The 15,392-nt window shown below is 44.0% G+C and overlaps 1 protein-coding gene across 6 annotated transcripts in view; it reads left to right on the top strand.

Moving 5' to 3' along the window:
- The window catches only part of dennd3a (DENN/MADD domain containing 3a), a 132,829-nt gene that overhangs the window by 60,555 nt on the left and 56,882 nt on the right, over nucleotides 1–15,392 (top strand). For all 6 annotated transcript variants that reach the window (XM_059975688.1, XM_059975696.1, XM_059975704.1 and 3 more), the window contains 2 exons: nucleotides 9,343–9,561; nucleotides 14,425–14,546. In XM_059975688.1, coding sequence (XP_059831671.1) covers nucleotides 9,343–9,561; nucleotides 14,425–14,546 — 341 coding nt within the window. The remainder of the gene's footprint in view (nucleotides 1–9,342; nucleotides 9,562–14,424; nucleotides 14,547–15,392) is intronic.

Here is a 15,392-nt window from a genome sequence, read left to right as displayed (position 1 = left end):
GTCTTGTGATTAGGCTAGTGTTAAATAAGTAGGCTAATGTTTGGTGTGGTGTGTTGGACCAGAACAGCCTGTTCGTGCTGTATCTCTGAATAAAATAAAGTGATGGTAGCTGGTGGATAGAAATCTGGGAAGTTTTTAGGATCAAAGCTGTGAAGTTTTCATTGAGAAGCAAAACCTCTAGGAACAGAGAAAAAAAATATTTTGTGAGAAAATTTGTGTTAGCAAAACAAACAGTTGAAGTTTATCTGGATATATAAATAGCAAGAAGATAGCTAAGGTATGTGTGGGACTTCCACAGAACAAGGCTGGTGAACTATAAATAGAAATAAAAGAAGTAACAGATTTGTTAAATTAATGTTTTGCATAGCCTTTGATGTGGAGTGCATTGTAAGGATAACAGATGAGTTAAGAGAAGGAACCTGTTTAAAAATTCCAGTCATTAGGGATAAAGTATTAAAGAAACTGACAAGGCTAAAGTCTGACAAATTGCTGAGATCTGATGGCTTTAAAAGATGGTTTTTAATCTGAGGGTTTTAACTGAAGTGCCTGAAGAAATACACAAGATTTAAATTTTTCACTGTTAGACAATGTATGGGATTCAGTTCTCAAGTTAGTTAATTCAACCTCTTTATGTGCCCACCACTGCCTGTTACAGTTCAAGGTTGTACACAGGGTCCATATGCCTAAAACTAAATTATCTTGCATTTACCCAGATGTTAATCCCTGCTGCGACAAATGCAAAAGGGGCGAGGCTTCCCTTATTCACGTGTATTGGACGTGCCCTAGCTTGGAAAAATACTGGAGAGATGTTTTTCAAACTCTATCCCAAATACTTAATTACAATCTGGAACCTAACCCTTTGATTGCTCTTTTCAGCACCTCCAGAGAGGGGGACAGGCACCTAAGTCTGACCAAACGTTGCATACTGTTTTTTGCTTCCTTTTCGGCCAGGTGCGTAGTCTTGCTCAGGTGGAGGAATGCTGCCCCACCCACCCATGCTCAGAGGCTTAGGGGCATCATGTCTAGTCTATACCCTGAGAAGATCCATTATTTAACTCTCAGTTCGGAAGTTCCAAAAGGTATGGGGACTCTTTCTTGAATATTTTCAGAATTCCCAGCCAAACTAAAGGTTCATCCCTTCTTCCTTTCCTCTGCACATAACTCCCTGACTTTCAGCATTCTCTGGTAAAATTCCACAAATTCAGATGTGTAAACAGTTTATGTGTTAGGAAAATAAACCTTCTCCATACCAATGCAGCTCTGTGGGGTTAAAGGTCCTGCTTAACCCTTTTTGCTAACACAATGTTGGCTTGCAGATGGGAATTGGAAGGGGTAGGTTGGGGCAGGGAGGCAACCAAAGCATGATTGTACTATGGGTGCATCTCTTTCATAGATGTGAATTGTACATTTGTTAAATTTGCTATGTACTGCACAAACCTCCTTTGAACTATGCTTTCTTGATTTAAAAACCAATAAAAATATTGCTGAGAAAAAAAGTGGAAATAACTGACCTTTTAGGAAAGCTGAATATTATCAAACCAGTTTAGCATGCACCACTGTAGTGTAGCAGTTACTGCAATGCTGTTACAGCTCAGGGCATTCCAAAGTTCGGAGTTCAATTCTGGTGCCGTTCTGGAAGGAGTCTCTGTACGTCCTCTCCGTGGAATGCTCAGGTTCTCCGGTTTCCACCCACTGTCCAAAGCCATGCCAGGTAGGTTAATTGGTCATTGTAAATTGTTCCGTGATTAGGTTATGATTAATCAGGTTTGCTGGGGTGGCATGACTCAAAGGGTTGGAAGAACCTACTCCGTACTGTATTGATAGGTAAATAAATATGCAGAGAGACTTCTCGTGACACCATGATTCAGTATTGACCTGCCTCGTATTCCCTCCCATGAAACTCGAAGAATTATAGCTGTTAAGTTACTTTTGGCCATCTATGAGAGATGTTTTTGCCAAGTAAAGAGTAGAGGAATACCAGTATGGCGTCTCGGACTTCAAAACACACTGGAAAACAAGAAATACAAAGAGAAAGTAAAGACAACAAGATACAGCTAGCGCTAGAACAGGCCAAAGCTGGCAAAGGCGAGGAGGAGAAAGATATGGCCATGATATTACGTGAGTTGAAAGAGTTGAGAAAAGAATATCAAGGGTCATTTTCAGACACCAAGGCATCCCTATCTAGACTGGAGACCTCAGTGACAGATCTGAAGGAATGACTGGATCTACTTGAGAAGAAATCCAGAGAAATCTAGTGAGATCAGAATTAGTGCTAATGAGGTCACACGGTTCCAGCATGAGAGAGTACTTAAATACCTGTTGAAGCTAGAAGCTGCTCTGACCGCGGCTTGCGATGATCTCCAGAACCACTTATGAAGAAATAACTTAAGAATCTGTCAGATACTGGAGGGTAGTGAGAAAGGGTGTGGTTTGTCAGACAGTTAAAACAACGCTTCGGCTGCCAGAGGACTTAAGTATACATATTAAGAGAGCCCACCAATCCCTGATCATGGAACTGGCACCTTCTGCATCACCATGCTCTGACATTGTGCATTTCTTGGATTATACAGTAAAAGAGGCAGTACTGCATCAAGAATGAGCTCAAAAACAAGTTATGTTTAAAGGTAGAGTCATCTATTTTGATCAGGAGTATTCTCCTGAGGTCCAGAAAAGAAGAGCAAAAGTCTGCACCTTGATCAAACAGCTAAAGGAGGAAGGTGTGCAAGCAAGTTGTCGCTTCCCAACGCGGCTGAGAATAAACTTGGATGCTGGAGTGAAGACCTTTCTTCCTTGATTGAAGCTGTACCTACTCTGAACAACCTGGGCATCTCCGTGCCAGTGAGTGGGAGGGAGAAGCTGGAGCAACGACTCATCAGTGAGGTATGGCAGCTGCAGTGGAGGGGAAGAGGAAGAGGGAGTGCTGCGTTGTCGGAGGCAGACATGAGAGCTTTCCTGACATAAGAGGACGATGACATTTTTCTTTTTTCAAAGGAGGTATTATGAATGGTGTCTTTGTTGGACTGATTAATAATTTCTTGTTTGCAAGGCCGTGGCAGTGGAACGAACCCAAGTGCTGAACATGGGCACGGAGGCAGAGTTGGGAGGCATTACGGTCGTAGCAAGCGTGGAATGGGTGCCAAGGGTGTCTTTACCCAGAGTCTTGGTTTTAGAAGAGAATTCAGGAATGATGCTAGACTTGGAACTGATAATCCTAAGAACCATGGGATGGAGTTACTCGTACATGAGTCGTCCAACGAACTGGCACCTCCTTGTTGTGGTCACCGGTTTTTTATACTGCATTTGCTGATGAAAGCAGGTGTTTGTAGTTAGTGGAACCTGGGAATGATTGGGAACTAAACCAATGCTCCTGCCGTTTTCCAAACCCTGATCAATGACGTACTGAGGGACTTCATCAATCGGTTCGTATTTGTTTACCTTGACGATATCCTGATATTTTCTAGCAGCCCCCAAGAACACATACACCATGTCCGTCAAGTCCTCCAGAGACTGTGGGAAAGCCAGTTTTTTGCAAAGGCGGAAAACTGTGAGTTCTACGTCCCTTTGGTTAGCTTCCTAGGCTATATCATTGAAAGCGGGCAGGTAAAAGCAAATCCTGAGAAGATCTGGGCAGTGGAGGAATGGCCCAGACCCACGACACGCAAACAACTTCAGCGATTCCTGGGCTTTGCAAACTTCTACCGCAGATTCATCAGGGACTACAGTCGAGTGGTGGCCCCTCTTACCTGGGTTACCTGACCTACCACGCTGTTTTGCTGGGACTCCAAAGCAGACTCGGCAGTCACTGACCTGAAAAGGCGTTTCACCACCACTCCCATCCTGGTCCATCCAGACCCACCCTGTCAATTCATTGTTGAGGTGGACGCCTCTGACTCCAGGGTAGGAGCGGTCCTATCCCAATGGGCAAGTTCGGACAAAAAGCTTCAATCCTGCGCCTTCTACACTTGCTGACTGTCCCCCGCCGAGCGGAATTACGATGTGGGGAATCGGGAACTACTGGTGGTCAAGTTAGCATGGAAGAATGGAGGCACTGGTTGGAGGGAGCAGAACACCAGTTTTTGGTGTGAACTGATCATAAGAACCTGGGGTATATTCAGACCGTCAAACAATTGAACTCCCGCCAGGCCCGTTGGACATTGTTTTTTGGACAGTTCGAGTTTACGCTCACGTACCATCCAGGATCCAAGAACAGGAAGCTGGACGTGCTATCCTGCCAGTCCCAAGACTATTCTCCCACCAACTTGCCTGGTGGCCACCCTCACTTGGGAGATTGAGGCTAAGGTAAAGGAAGCCCAGCCCTGGCAATGGACCCGGCAATCACCTGTACATACCCGTCTTCATCAGGCCTCAGGTTCTCCAATGGGCACACATCCCGGTTCGCCTGCCACTCTGGGAGTGATCGGACCCTGGCTCTTCTGAGGAAGCACTTTTGGTGGCCATCCATGGAGGGGGACACCTGTTCTTATGTCTCGGCTTGTTCCAGCTGTTCCCGAGGAAAGGTCTCTCATTGATCACCTGCGGGTCTTCTTTGTCCTGTACGTCCCTGGTCGTCCCTGGTCACACATCACCCTAGACCTTGTCACCGGTCTACCCCCTTCCTACGGAAACACCACTGTCCTCACCGTGGTAGACTGATTCTCCAAGGTGGTGCACTTTGTGGCCCTCCCTAAACTTCCCTCTCAAGAAGCTGCAGATCTTCTTGTCCACCATGTCTTCCGCCTCCACGGAATCCTCGCGGACATCGTCTCCGATTGAGGTCCCCAGTTCGTCTCGCAGGTTTTGAAGGCCTTCAGTCAAGCCTTAGGTGTATCGGTCAGCCTGTCATCTGGCTTCCACCCCCAGATGAATGGGCAGATGGAACGGGTCAACCAAGACCTGGAGGTAATGCTACGTTGTGTAATGGCAAACAACCAGTCGACCTGGAGCGACCATCTCCTGTGGGTTAAGTACGCCCACAACTCTCTGGTGAGCTTTGCCGTTAGGAGGTCTCCGTTCAAGTGCTCCCTTGGGTACCAACCCCGCTGTTCCCCGCACAAGAAAAAGAGATTGCGGTATTGTTGGTTGAGGACCATATTGATCGGTGCCTTAAGATTTGGGAGGAAACAATCATGGCGCTACTCAGATCAACAAATTGAAATAAGAAGATAGCTGACTGACACTGGACTCCGGCACCGGAGTACCAACCTGGGCAGATGGTGTGGCTTTCCTCCAAGGACATCCCACTCAAAAACAAACATAGGAAACTCGCCCCTCGCTTCCTGGGACCATTCAAGGTTGAAAGAGTCATCAATCCCACCGCGGTCCACCTAAAGCTCCTAAAGTCCATGCACATTCACCCAACTTTTCATGTATTTCAGTTAAAGCCAGTTTCTGTCAGCCCCTTGTGTCCCCCAGCTGAGACTCCCCTCCTGCCCATATCATTGACAACCATCCGGCATCACCATCCGACAACTACTAGATATGTGCCGTCGGGGCAGGGGTCTCCAATACCTGGTGGACTGTGAAGGGCACGGTCCATAAGAGCGTTCCTGGGTCCCCCGCTCCTTCATCCTAGACCTGTCCTTCATCCAGGTAGGTGCCAGGCTTTCCTGTTAAAATGCTCCCTAGTCTTTGAGCTGCAGCCACGTATCTACACTTCAGATAAATTAAAGATTGCGTACATCATGGGGCTGCCACGAGGGGATGCCTTGGCTTGGGCAACCGCGATTTGGGATAACCGACCAGAGGTTTGTTCCTCCTACTCCTCCTTTGTTGCGGAAATGAGGAAAGTCTTCGAACAATCCATTCGGGGTAAGGACGCCGCGAAACAGCTGGTTATTCTTCGTTGGGCTTCACGAAGTGTGGCCAGGTATTCCATTGAGTTCTGGACCTTAGCCGTAGACTCCGGCTGGAATGACAAGGCCCTACTCTCGGACCAGATAAAGGATGAGTTGGCCGCGAGGGACGACACAGACTGTCTGGACTCTCTGATCTTGCTAGCCATTCGATTAGATTATCAACTTCAGAGTCAGAGAGAGAGAACCAGTCTCCTCGGGGAAGCCCACAGTCCACCTTACAGTCTCAACCATACCCCCTTCCCCAGCCGCTCCCAGTGTGGCTCCTGCTGCGACCATCCCTACCCCCCTGGGGGAGGAACCGATTCAGCTGGGATGGAACCATCTATCCCCGGTTGAACGAACTCGGAGGTGAAGACCTAGGGATTGCTACTATTGTGGCCAGCCAGGACATTTCCAGGATACCTGCCCTCAGCGGCCAAAAAGGGAGGGCTCACCAGTGAGAAAGGGAACTCTAGAGAGCCGAATGATAACTCCCTTCAGTACTCCAGACTCGGATGCAGATCCCAGCAACCGTGAATTACCAACAACAGTCCCTGTCCTTATCCGCTTTGGTGGATTCCAGTGCTGTGGGCAATCTGCTGGACGAAGAGATAGCCACCCAGGCCGGAATACCTCGCAAGCCTCTGACCAACTCCCTGGAGGCCCAGGCCCTGGACGGAAAACTGCTGGCTCAGGTGACCCACTGTACGCCACCCCTGACCTTGATCCTATCCGGCATCCATCGGGAGGAGGTATGATTCAGTCTCATTCATTCATCTCAAGCCCCAGTAGTTCTAGGGTATCCATGGCTGACCCAACACAATCCCCATATCGACTGGTCTACTGGGAGGATAGCCGAATGGAGCCCATCTTGCCATGCCAACTGTCTGCAGTCAGCCCCATCTCCCAGAGGAGCTACCGTGACCCCACCTGTTTGGAACCCCTTGACTTGTATGTAATTGTATGTATGTGCTCTTTGTTTCTTTTTCTTGCGCCTACTCTCTTCTACCCCTGGTATTGTTAAAATAAGTATTTACCATTGTGCAGTGAACTGTGGACTGATAGCCGATGCTTGTTTGTAGATATGTGATTGTTCAATAAAGCTTAAAAAAAATGTAGATGAAGTTGACTTTGTGGTCAGATCAGCCATGATCTTATAAAATGCGGAGCAGACTCAATGGACCAGATGGCTCACTCTTGCTCCTTTACCTTATGTTCTTAGGTTAAATTTACATGAGTTCTTTGAAGATATAATGGAAGTATTGATTGCGGGAAGCCATAGGTGTAAAATATTTAGATTCCCAAAATACATTTGACAAGGTTCTTCATAAGGAGACTGGTGCATAAATTGAAAGCTCAGGGCACTGGAAGTCATGTGTTAGCGTGGATTGAAAACTTGCATTTAATGGAAAAAGAAGACTTAGAATAGGCAGGTATTTTTCAGACTGGAAGGATGTGACTAGTGGAGTACCCTTGGGATTGGTTCTTGGCCTTCAATTGTTTAATATTTATGTTAATAATCTTAGAAGGACAAACTATCTGGAGAAGCAGGTTGTGATGAGGACTTTGAGGTTCTAAAACAAGAAATAGATTAATCAAGTGATTGGGTGAAAATATAGCAAATGCAGAAATGTGAGGTCATGCATTTGGATAAGAGGAAGCAAGAATTGGATTATTTCAATAGAGAGAGAGAGAGCAAATAAGTAAGTTTTGGAGAGTTCTAGACTCAAAAGCTCCCTTTGTAATTGGATCCTTCATATCCTGATCAATAAACCACAGACAGGAAAGATAGGCAGGAATACTTCTGCAATGATTATCTTCAACATTGGTTCCCCACAAGGCTGTGTCCTCAGCCCCATATGCTACTACTCATACTTTCATGACTGCTGGCTAGACTTTGTTCTATTTCCATCCACAAATTTGCTGTTCACACCTATGTTTTGTCTTTTTCTGAAATAACTGAGCCAGAATGGAGGAGGGAGATAGCGAGCCTGGAGACATGGTGTCATGACAGCAACCTTTCTCTCAGTGTCATTCCCTTCAGGAAGGGGGACAGTGCACATGCTCCTGTTTACATCAACAATATTAGGGTCATGGGAGTTCAGAGCTTCAGGTTCTTGGGTGTGAACATCACCATAAGACTGTCCTGATCTAACCATGTTGATATCATGACCAAGAAAGCTCACCAATGTCTCTGCTTCCTCGAGAGGCTAAAGAAATTTGGCATGTTCCTTTTGACACTTTCCAATTGTTATCAATGCATTGTAGAAAGCATTCTGTCTGGATGCATAATGGCTTGGTGTACCAACTGACTGCAAGAAACTGCAAAAAGTTGTGGACACAGTTCAGCACTTCTTGCGAACCAGCCTCACTTCTAGGGACACTGTTTATACTTTTCACTGTCTCAGGAAAGCAGCCAACTTGATCAAAGTCACCAGCCACCCCAGACATTCTTTCTCCTCCCCTTTTCTAATGGGTGTGAAAGGACATACCAGCAGGCTCAAGGATAGTTTCCGTCTTGCTTTTATAAAATCATTGATGATTCTCAAGTATGATAAAATAAGCTCTTGCCGTCACAATTTACCACATTACAGGTGTTCCCCGCTTTACGAATGTTCACTTAACACCACTTCACTTTTACAAAAGACCTACATTAGTAACCTGTTTTCGCGTTATAAAGAGGATTTTTGCTTTTACAAAAAATTTCCCATATAAATTAATGGTTTTTTGCTTTGTGTCATTTCGGCTTAAGAAAGGTTTCATAGGAGCGCTCTACCTTTGTAAAGGGGGACACCTGTATAACCTGACACCTATTGTTTATCTGCACTGCATTTTTCTGTAATTGAAATACTTTAATTGTGCACTTCAGTCGTTTTACCTTGTAGTGCCTCAATTTATAATGAATTGATCTGAATGAACTGTGTGCAGGACAATTTTTTTCACTGTACTTCAGTTCATCTGATAATAGTAAATCAGTAGTAGTGCATGAATCCAAAAACAAAATTAGCTGGCAGGTCTTTCAAGAATACAGGTGGTATTTTGGGATGGAGTTCAAATTTTAGAATAGCGAGTAGTTGTAAGGTGAGGCTTTAACTGTAATACTGTGCTCACTTTTTGTCTCCTTATAAAAGAAAAGGGTCTTGTAACATTGGAGGCAGTCCCAAAACTGAGGTGTGTAGAAGTTTCTTCTCTGCATTTCTCTGTTACTGAGGTGTGGAAGCCTGATTATTAGATATACAAGTTGAAGATAGATAAATATTTGCAAGATTGTGGGTTTGAGTGTTTTGAGGACATTTTATTCTCCAACTGAGTTCGGTGAGTTCTCTTCAAATCGTCTGAATCCTGCAAATGTTGTACTCAATGAAGTACAAGGTATGGAACATGATAGCTTAATGTTAGTAGATCGTTATACCAATGCAGCATTGTATAAAGAAAGAATTTTCAAATATACGTTGGGTGACAAATGCTTAAATCTGCTAATATCTCAAACATTCTTTTTACTCCATAGATCCTGACATGTATTTTATTTGAGCAGAGGATAGTCTTTCTTTCAGCTGATTGGGCTTTGCTGACACTTGTCGCAGAATGTTTTCTTCTTTATCTTCATCCACTTCAATGGCAACACACCTATGTCCCTATCCTGTCCAAAGGAATGATGGATTTTTTGATGGCACCAACAGCTTTTCTCATGGGTTGCCACATTGATTACTTTAAAGAAGTGAAGTCTGTAAGTATCAATCATCTTTCAAAAAGTGTATAAACAGTACCATAATTAACTGCTGACATTTCCTCCCTTATTTCTAACATCCTTGTGAATTGAAGGAACAACAGGAATCAAGATTGTCAGCATATTTTGCTCACTCATTTCTAATTTAATCCTGCCCATGTGATCTGTTGTGTTTCAGTTTTAGTCATGTATTGTCTTAGAACCGCAACTTTTAAGGTCAGAAACTTAAACAGAAGTCATTGTTTGTCTTGCAATGAGTTGAGCAAGTGGAATTTTTTCCCTGATTTCCCCGAATGCTTTCCCTGATTTTGTCTGTAACACTGATCACAACAGTTACCAACATCACAGAGGTCTGATCCTTTGTTGCTGAGCATGCAATATCCACATTATAATAGATAGATGAGTGGGATTTGATTTTTTTAAAATTAGCATTGCATGTACTGGGGATAGTACCCTTCACTATATTCATTTTGAGGATATGATGGATAGCTATGACTGACAGGGGAAAGACATTCTGCAATGACTTGCTAAAAGCTGGCAACTGCGATTAAACACAGGAAGGAAGGTCAACCCAATGTATAAATAGTTCAATTGCTTCCTTAATTTCAAAAATAAACTTAACTCCTAGTAAAAAAATATATGTACAAATACAAAAGAAAAAACACGGTATATGTCTCTTTACATTTGTAGTATTGTTCAGTCTATGCATTCATCATGTCATTGGTTCTGTACATTAGTTGTGTTAGCACATTTTTGTGTACGTAGAACTGTTGCCACTCTGGGGTGATACAAACTTAAGTTGTTTGAAAGCTTTCTGCTCTGGCACAGCCCCTCAATGCCCAGTGGAAAAGGACCTTAATATACAGCCCTTCCCCAACAAAGTCTTATATTGTTTGCAGTGAGCTTCAGTGCATCCTTCAGAATGTAATCCTGCTGCCCGGAATGTGCAGGATTCCCTTAATGATATCCTGCTATACTGGCAAAACAGAGAGTCTTTCTTTGACTCAATCTTCTAGCTGCTCTTGGTATCTATCTATGTGTGTCCCTGGGAACTGCCCATAGATCAGAGAGTCCTGTGTTACACAGCATTTTGGGCTGAACTATGACGAGGCGTGTTGCATTCTTCTCCAAAGATGGTCTGCAAGGAAACGGGTTCCAGTCTCCCCCACACTGTCTCAAAAGCAGAGTGCATTGAGAGTGAGATTCTGACCTGACAGGGTGAGTCCCTCTTGCCACCAGCCAAGTGAGGTCTTGGTATTGGTGAATTCTGGCAATGGGGAATTCTGCCAGATAGCTTGGACAGTCTGCTCAGGGACCACCCCCAAAAGGCGCCACGGTGTCCTTATCCTGCAGAATGTTCCATGCAGACCACTGCCTGTATATTGGTGAGATCTGACATAGATTGGGAGACCGCTTTGTCAAGCACCTATGCTCTGTCTGCCAGAAGAAGTGACCTCCGAGTGGCCTCCATTTTAATTCCACTTCCCATTTCCATTCCGATATGTCAATCTTTGGCCTCCTCTACTGTCAAGTTGAGGGCACACTCGAGTTGGAGGAATAACACCTTATATTCCGTCTAGGTAATTTCCAACCTAATAATATGACCATTGATTTCTTGAACTTCTGGTAATGCACCCCCCCCCCCCCCCCGTCCCTCCTTCACCATTCCTCATCCCCTTTTCCCCCTCTCATTTTATCTCCTTGCCTGCTCATCACCTCCCTCTGATGCTCGTCCCACCCTTTTCTTTCTTCCATGGCCTTATGTCTTCTATTAGATTCCCCCTTCTCCAACCCGTATTTCTTTCACCAATCAACTTCCCAGCTCTGTACTTTATCCTTCCCCCTCCTGGTTTCACCTATTACCTTGTGTTTTTCTCTCCCCTCCCCCCATTTTTTTCTCATCTTTTTTCTCCCGTTCTGCTGAAGGGTCTCGACCCAAAATATTAACTGTACTTTTTTTTCCCATAGATGCTGCCTGGCCTGCTGAGTTCCTTCAGCATTTTGTGTGTGTTGCTTGGATTTTCAGCATCTGTAGATTTTCTCCTATTTGTGAGAGCACCAGTAGTATCAATTAGAACATAGAAAACCTACGCCACAATACATGCCCTTCACCCCACAAAGCTGTGCAGAACTTATCCTTACCTTAGAACTACCTAGGCTTGCCCATAGCCCTCTATTTTTCTAAGCTCCATGTACCTATCCAGGAGCCTCTTAAAGACCCTATTGTTTCCTCCTCCACTACCACCGCCAACAGCCCATTCCACGCACTCGCCACTTTCTGCATTTAAAAAAAAACCCTGACATCTCCTCTGTACCTACTTCCAAGCACCTTAAAACTATGCCTTCTCATGCTAGCCAATTGAACCTTGGGAAAAAGCCTCTGACTAGCCATATGATCAACGCCTCTCATTATCTTGTACACTTCTATCAGGTCACCTCTCATCCCCCGTCGCTCCCTAGGAGAAAAGGCAGAGTTCTCTCAACTTATATGGCATGCTCCCTTTGTTCTAGAATATAGCCTTGCTCTTCTTGCAATTGACTCTGGCTCCTTATACCAACTCAACTCAGTCACAGGTGCTGATCAATCTGAGGACTAACCATAGGCTCAAGCAGAAGTCTGCAATGTTATTCATGTACAGGGAGACTTTGATCTCAGTACTTCCACCCCACCCAACCTGGTAATGTGACTATGTCCATTTTTTTCAAAATGGATTTAGCAAAGGGTTCAATGCAACATATAAAGAAGATGGGAGAGTGGACAACCCTTGATATAATAAGGAAACTATTTGTTTCCCACCTATTGATTTGACCTGCTCAACAGATTTCTGTGTAGTGCAGTTGGATCCAAATTTTTTACTCTCTTCCCAAATTTCAATTTAGAGGGCATGTCCATTATTATCCATCATGTCCACATGTGCAATATCCTATTGAAGATTCTCTCCTGTTCAAGCTGACTAGTCAGGTGTCTATCCCTCAGTATTGCATGTAAGTGATGGCATCCCTGAGCAGTGCAAGTCTGTTAAAGGTTTACCTGCCAGATACAACACAGGTTTGACCAGGCTTGGAATTATTTCATTCTGATCTTATAATCTAGATTCCGTATTGATATGGGTCTCCGATTCCATATTGGTATGGGTCTCCAATTCCTGATGTCTTTCTTCTGCCAGTAGAATTCTGATGTGCTGCAAGCTAGTACCGTACACTTCCAGCAGTTCTGGGCCCATCTATGCCTACAGAGCCAAGAACAACCCTGCTAGTAAGCAAGCCCCTCCATTCCTGCAGGGTCAGTGGCTGGCCGGACTCTCGCAGTGGCTGTCACCTAGTACCTGTGATAGAAGACAGTTAGGTCTGGGAGTATGTAGATCCTTAAATATAGGGATGCTACTGAGTCATCCTTCCATAAGGTTGTGGAATATAGAGCTCCCTTGTGAATTCTTTAAGAGAAGTATGAGCAGGTATCATTCTATTCCACTGAGTGGACTTCCAATTTGAAGATTATCATTGAGGATTCCAAGATTTGCTGACTCATCATCTTTTGGAGTTCCTCCCTCATGACCATCTCTCAACTGCAGAAGAAGTTGTAGCAGTGCTTTCTGAAGTTGGCAAAACTCCTGTTGACTTTTTTGAACACGCTTGATGGTAAAATCTTCAATATTCTTCTTGGTTGCTTTCAACCAGTCCACCAAGGAGCTAACAAAGGGGTCTTCATGCTTCTCCAAAATTCAGCTTCCCTGTATTTTATGTCTTACTGCTTGCCTCTGGTCTTTCTGTAGCTGTCAGGAGTCTTTAGAAGACAGTGTTCAGAGATGGTGTGATCCAATTGGATCTGATTGTGACAGTCTTTGCTTCGAGGAGGAAGTCTATCCGGGACTAGACTGAGGTGTCTCTTCCTGACCAAGTGGATTGCTGCTGTGGTCTGCCTGCAGGATTGTTGAGGGCATAGCACAGCTTTGCATCTTTAATCATTTCCATTGGGAGTTGTTGTCTAGTCTGCTAACAGCACTGCTGAATTGTCCAACTGTACCAAAGTTGCACTTGATGTCACCTGCCAGATGACTGGCTGGGACATCACTGGCTGTAGTGGGAATTGCTAGATGACAGGCAGCCACTCACTTTGCGTGGAGCACATACATTGATTAGCTGAAGCAGATATTATGATACATTGCATGTACTTTGAGGAGACATCCACCAATCACTCCTTTGTCTTTGGTGATTGAGAAGTTGCCTTCCCGCAGCAGGATACCCAGACCAGAAACAAAGTCTTGCTGTTCTGAGCGGGAAAATGAAAGGGAGTGCTGCTCAAGTGAGTTACAGCAGTTGTTTGAAAAGTAGCTCATTTAAAACAAGTAGCAGCAATTAACATTGTAATTTGTGGATACGTTTCATTGTCTACTGGAGTGGACTTCCCTTTTAATAAAATGTAAAATGAGATTGCAATGTTAATGAGAAGGCTTCATAGTCATCTGAAATTAATACATCTAAAACTATTTTTCTGTTCCCAACTTAGAGTGCTAATTGAAAAAGAATTGGAAAATGTAATACACCATTGAAATATGAAAAATCTTTAAACGTAATTGCACAAATCAAACATTAGGTCAGATCTCTGGCAAATTCTGTGGTTTTGATACCTGCCTGTATTTAGCCACTTAAATAGCAATAATTCTATGACAAATTGAATTGAACTTAATCACTAAAGGTACTGCATAAGTTGATGTGCTTTGTTGCTGGACTCATAGAGTACAGATAGGGGAAGATGTCGGAGGTGATAGCAAACATTGGGTGTGAGCCAGTAATATTTGTACTACTTTTACATTGTCTGTTAAGCTGAAATGTAAACTTGTTTATTTGTTACTAATTAAATAGGAAATAGAAGGCTTAATATTGGTGAACATTGATGAAGGAGCAATTAAATTCTCAAACTTGGCAGGTACTGAACCATGTATACCTGAAATTCCAACACAAGCTGCAGAATGTTTTTTACAAAGGTAAATGCAAATATAATATCTTGAACATCATTTCTCTTAAAAGGTATAAATATAAGTAAGTTGGATAAACTTCATACTGCTGTAGCAGAATATTATGTAGTTACTTTTTATGAGTAGTTGTTTCTTTGAGACATGCAGCTATTATTGCAGGAGTTCATTCTTCTGAGTGAACTCATAAACCTTTTCACATTCTGTTGGGAGAAATGTTCAGTGACAAATGACCTACGCTGTGCTGTAATTGTCCCCTTGTACAAAAATAAGGGGGAGAAATTGGATTGCTCAAACTACAGAGGGGTTACCCTGCTGTCCACCGCTGGGAGGATCCTGGCCAGAATTCTCTTGGACAGAATCATCCCAACCATCGCTGAAGGCAACCTCACAGAGAGTCGGTGTGGATTCAAGGTGAACAGAGGCACATCCAAAATGATCTTTATCCTGCGCCAGATACAGGAGGAGTGTCGTGAACAGAACATGGGACTGTATGCGGCATTTACCAGACCAAGGCCTTTGATACAATCAGCTGTGATGGTCTCTGGAAGATTCTGTTGAAACTCGGCTGTCCCCCAAAATTTCTCACTGTCCTGCAGCAGCTCCATAAAAATGAAAGCAGTCAGGGTAAACATAATGGTGACCTGTCTGACCCATTCCCCATCAGTACTGGCATGAAACAAGGCTGTGTTTTGGCTCTTTGCCATCTTTTTCAACGTAATGCTACTTGATGCGAAAGAGACCACCTTGGAGAGCACCTACATTCGGCTCTACACTGATGGAAATACCTTTAACCTCTACTGCCTTCTTGCCTAAACAAAAGCCATGCAAGAACCCATTCTTGAGCTTCTATGTGCG

Source organism: Hypanus sabinus, chromosome 1 (genome assembly GCF_030144855.1).
Source record: "Hypanus sabinus isolate sHypSab1 chromosome 1, sHypSab1.hap1, whole genome shotgun sequence".
NCBI lineage: Eukaryota > Metazoa > Chordata > Chondrichthyes > Myliobatiformes > Dasyatidae > Hypanus > Hypanus sabinus.
This window is presented reverse-complemented; position numbering and strand designations above follow the sequence as displayed.